Source organism: Passer montanus, unplaced genomic scaffold (assembly GCF_014805655.1).
Source record: "Passer montanus isolate IOZ18808 unplaced genomic scaffold, ASM1480565v1 scaffold1202, whole genome shotgun sequence".
NCBI classification, from domain to species: domain Eukaryota; kingdom Metazoa; phylum Chordata; class Aves; order Passeriformes; family Passeridae; genus Passer; species Passer montanus.
In genome coordinates, this window is record NW_024358746.1 from 3,034 (window position 1) to 6,060 (window position 3,027).

At 55.7% G+C, this 3,027-nt stretch overlaps 1 protein-coding gene across 1 annotated transcript; it reads left to right on the forward strand.

The window, feature by feature from the left end:
- Positions 1–683: 683 nt before the first annotated feature.
- LOC120497082 (zinc finger protein 239-like) lies at positions 684–3,021 on the forward strand. The gene is made up of 2 exons (XM_039698135.1): positions 684–718; positions 1,782–3,021. Exons 1-2 carry the CDS (start codon positions 684–686, stop codon positions 2,725–2,727), a joined length of 981 nt encoding a protein of 326 aa, XP_039554069.1. The 3' UTR covers positions 2,728–3,021.
- The last annotated feature ends 6 nt before the right edge of the window (positions 3,022–3,027 follow it).

Consider the following 3,027-nt stretch of genomic DNA (forward strand, 5'->3'; position numbering starts at 1 on the left):
AGCACACAGATGATTGCTCCATGCTGGGACATTCCAACCATCCCCATTACACCTGGGAACAGGGAGTGCTGAGCTGGCCCTGCCTCAGTTTCCCCAAGTGCCAGCAGGTGCACATGCCCACAAAGGCACCCAGTGCTACAGTGCCTGTCTCTACACCACTAAAATCCCTCTCAGTGAGATGGAGACTCAAAACTGAGGCAGGATTTTTGGGGGATTGACATTTTCACCTCTTTGCAGCACTTGGTGCCTGGCTGGGAGGGAGGTGCTGGAGCAGCAGCACACTGGGCTCTCCCAGGCTCACCAGGGCCACTTCCCAGCCCAGTCCTGGGCAATCAATGCTCCAACCATTTGTGCACTTGACCCTGGCAAAGAAAAGCTCCTTTCCTTCCCCTTCTCCCAAGCTGGCACTAGTTTTGCTCCTTGGTTTTTGTTTTTTTTTTTCCTTTACAGACAGTTCCCAGCAATTATAACTCTCAAACCTCCCCCAAGCAGTCATTAAATCAGCACCTTCTCATATATAATATATACATATATAATATATATATATAATTTATAGAGAAATGACTTCTGTAAACAATATTCCTCAACTGCAGAAGGAAGTGGAGTCCAGGGCATAATGCAGCTCCAAACACAGCAGCTCTGTGGAGCAGGTGGGAGCCCTGCATCCACCTGTCCCCATCGGGATGTCTCTTGGGCGGGGACAGAACCGGCTGGCTCGGTTTGGGTGGCACCACTTTCAGCTGAAGCAAACTGGTCCGACTGTGAAACCAAACTGGTGCGAGGCATCGCCGTTGTGGAACACGGCCAGGTCCTATCTCTTTGTTTTTATTGTCTCATATTGTCCTAATCTCAAATGTTCAAATTTTATTATTTTAATTATATTACTATTTTTATAACCATTTTATTACTATTAAATTTTTAAAATTTCAAAAACAAGTGGTTGTCGTTTTTCACACTGGGTCTGAGGGAGTTGAGGGCTCCTGGGAGGGACTTGGGGGCTGCTCAGCGCTTTGGGCACCCCACACCGAGTGGCTCTGGATGTGCTAGGAGAGCCTGGTGGGGCAGCTGGGAGACCTGGGGCAGCTGATCAAGGTCCTCCTGCCCTGGAACTGTCCCCATGTTCCCCCACCCCACTTCCCGGTCTCCCCTGTCCAGGATCGCCCTGTCCCTGCTATCGCCCCCCTTGCTCCTCGCCCATTCTCCCGTCACTCCCCTCCTCGGCCCATCCTGCTCTCATCCAAGTCCGGATTCCATTCCCTGTCCCTCTCCTGTATTCCCTGTCTGGTTGCCCTTCCCATATTCCAGTCCCATATTCCCAGTCCTGATCCCGTTCTCGTATTCCCGGTCTCACTGCTGGTCATTTCCATATTCCCAGTCCCATATCACGATTCCGGATTCTAATCCCGGTCCCTCTGCCGTATCCCCAGTCCCATTCCCGGTCCATCTCCCTAATCCTGCTCCCCATTCCCAGCCCCTATCCCTATTCCCAGTCCCATTCCCTGTCCCCATTCCCGCTCCCTGTCCCCTCTCACCGGACACCGCCGCCATCGCTCCGGTCCCCCTGCCCTGACGTCACCGACCAAACCCCGCGCTGCTGCCACCCACCAATCCCAGCGCGCGATTGCGCCCAGATTTGCATAACCACGCCCTTCGTGTTGGTCACGCCCACCGCCGGCTGCAGCCCCGTCCGGGCGCTGTTTGCTCCCAGTTCCCTCCCAGTGCTCCCAGTAAGAGCGGCCCCGGCAGGGAAAGCGCTCCCAGTTCCTTCCCGCTGCTCTCAGGATCGTTCCCAGTGCTCTCGGTATCGCTCCCAGTGCCGCGCGGGGCGGGGCCGCATTGGAACACAGCCCCCCCAGGGCAGAGCGCGGCTGCTTTTGGGTGCCGGCGCTGCCCGGGCCGGGCTGGGAGCGGAGGAGCAGCGGGAGGAAGAGTTCCTGTCTTGTCAGGCATCAGCGGAGTCACGCCGAGGAGAGGCCCTTCTGCTGCCCCATTTGTGCAAAGGGCTTCAAGCTCAAGTCTGTCCTCATCACCCACCTGCACACCCACCGCGGGGAGAGGCCCTATGAGTGTCCTGAGTGTGGGAAGAGCTTCACCCAGCACTCCACCCTGACTGCCCATGTGAGAACCCACACGGGGGAACGGCCCTATGAGTGTGCAGAGTGTGGGAAGGGCTTCAGGACAAGCTCTGAACTGACCATCCACCAGAGAAATCACACGGGGGAACGGCCCTTTGAGTGTGGGGAGTGTGGGAAAAGCTACCAGAGAAGGTGCCACCTGACCCGCCACATGGAAATGCACACAGGGCTGGAACGGCCCTTTGAGTGTGCAGAGTGTGGGAAGAGCTTTAGGTGGAGGTGTGAACTGATTGTCCACCAGAGGAGCCACACGGGGGAACGGCCCTTTGAGTGTGGGGAGTGTGGGAAGAGCTTCATGTCCAAGTCCCACCTGGTCTACCACCAGAGGAGCCACACTGGGGAGAGGCCCTACGAGTGTGATAAATGCAAGAAGACATTTCCGTTCAGCACCAATCTCATTCTGCACCAGCAGCTTCACACAGATGAGAGGCCCTTCCGCTGCCCTGACTGCGGGAAGGGCTTCACTCACAACTGCAGTCTCACCAGCCACCGGCACACCCACACCAGGGAGAGGCCCTATGAGTGTTCTGAGTGTGGGAAGAGCTTCTCACAGAGGTGTACCTTGACCAGACACCAACAGAGCTACCACTAAAGGAAGCCCTGTGAGTGCCCGAAATGCAGGAAGAGCTTTGTGTGCTGCTCCAGCTCCTTGCTGGACTCCCGGTGATCCGTGGTGCCAGTGATCCGTGTTGGGAAGACACCTGGCTGGGGGCTCCACTCCCATTGGCACCTGCACACATCCACAGCCCAGCATCAGAAATCCATTCTGGAAAGCAGATATGTCAACTTGTGAGCCCCAGAAAAATCTCTCTGCATCTTCTGGTGGCATCAAGCAGCACTGAATGGCCTTGGAGATCTTCTCAATCATAAATGCATCATTTTAATTCTCTCT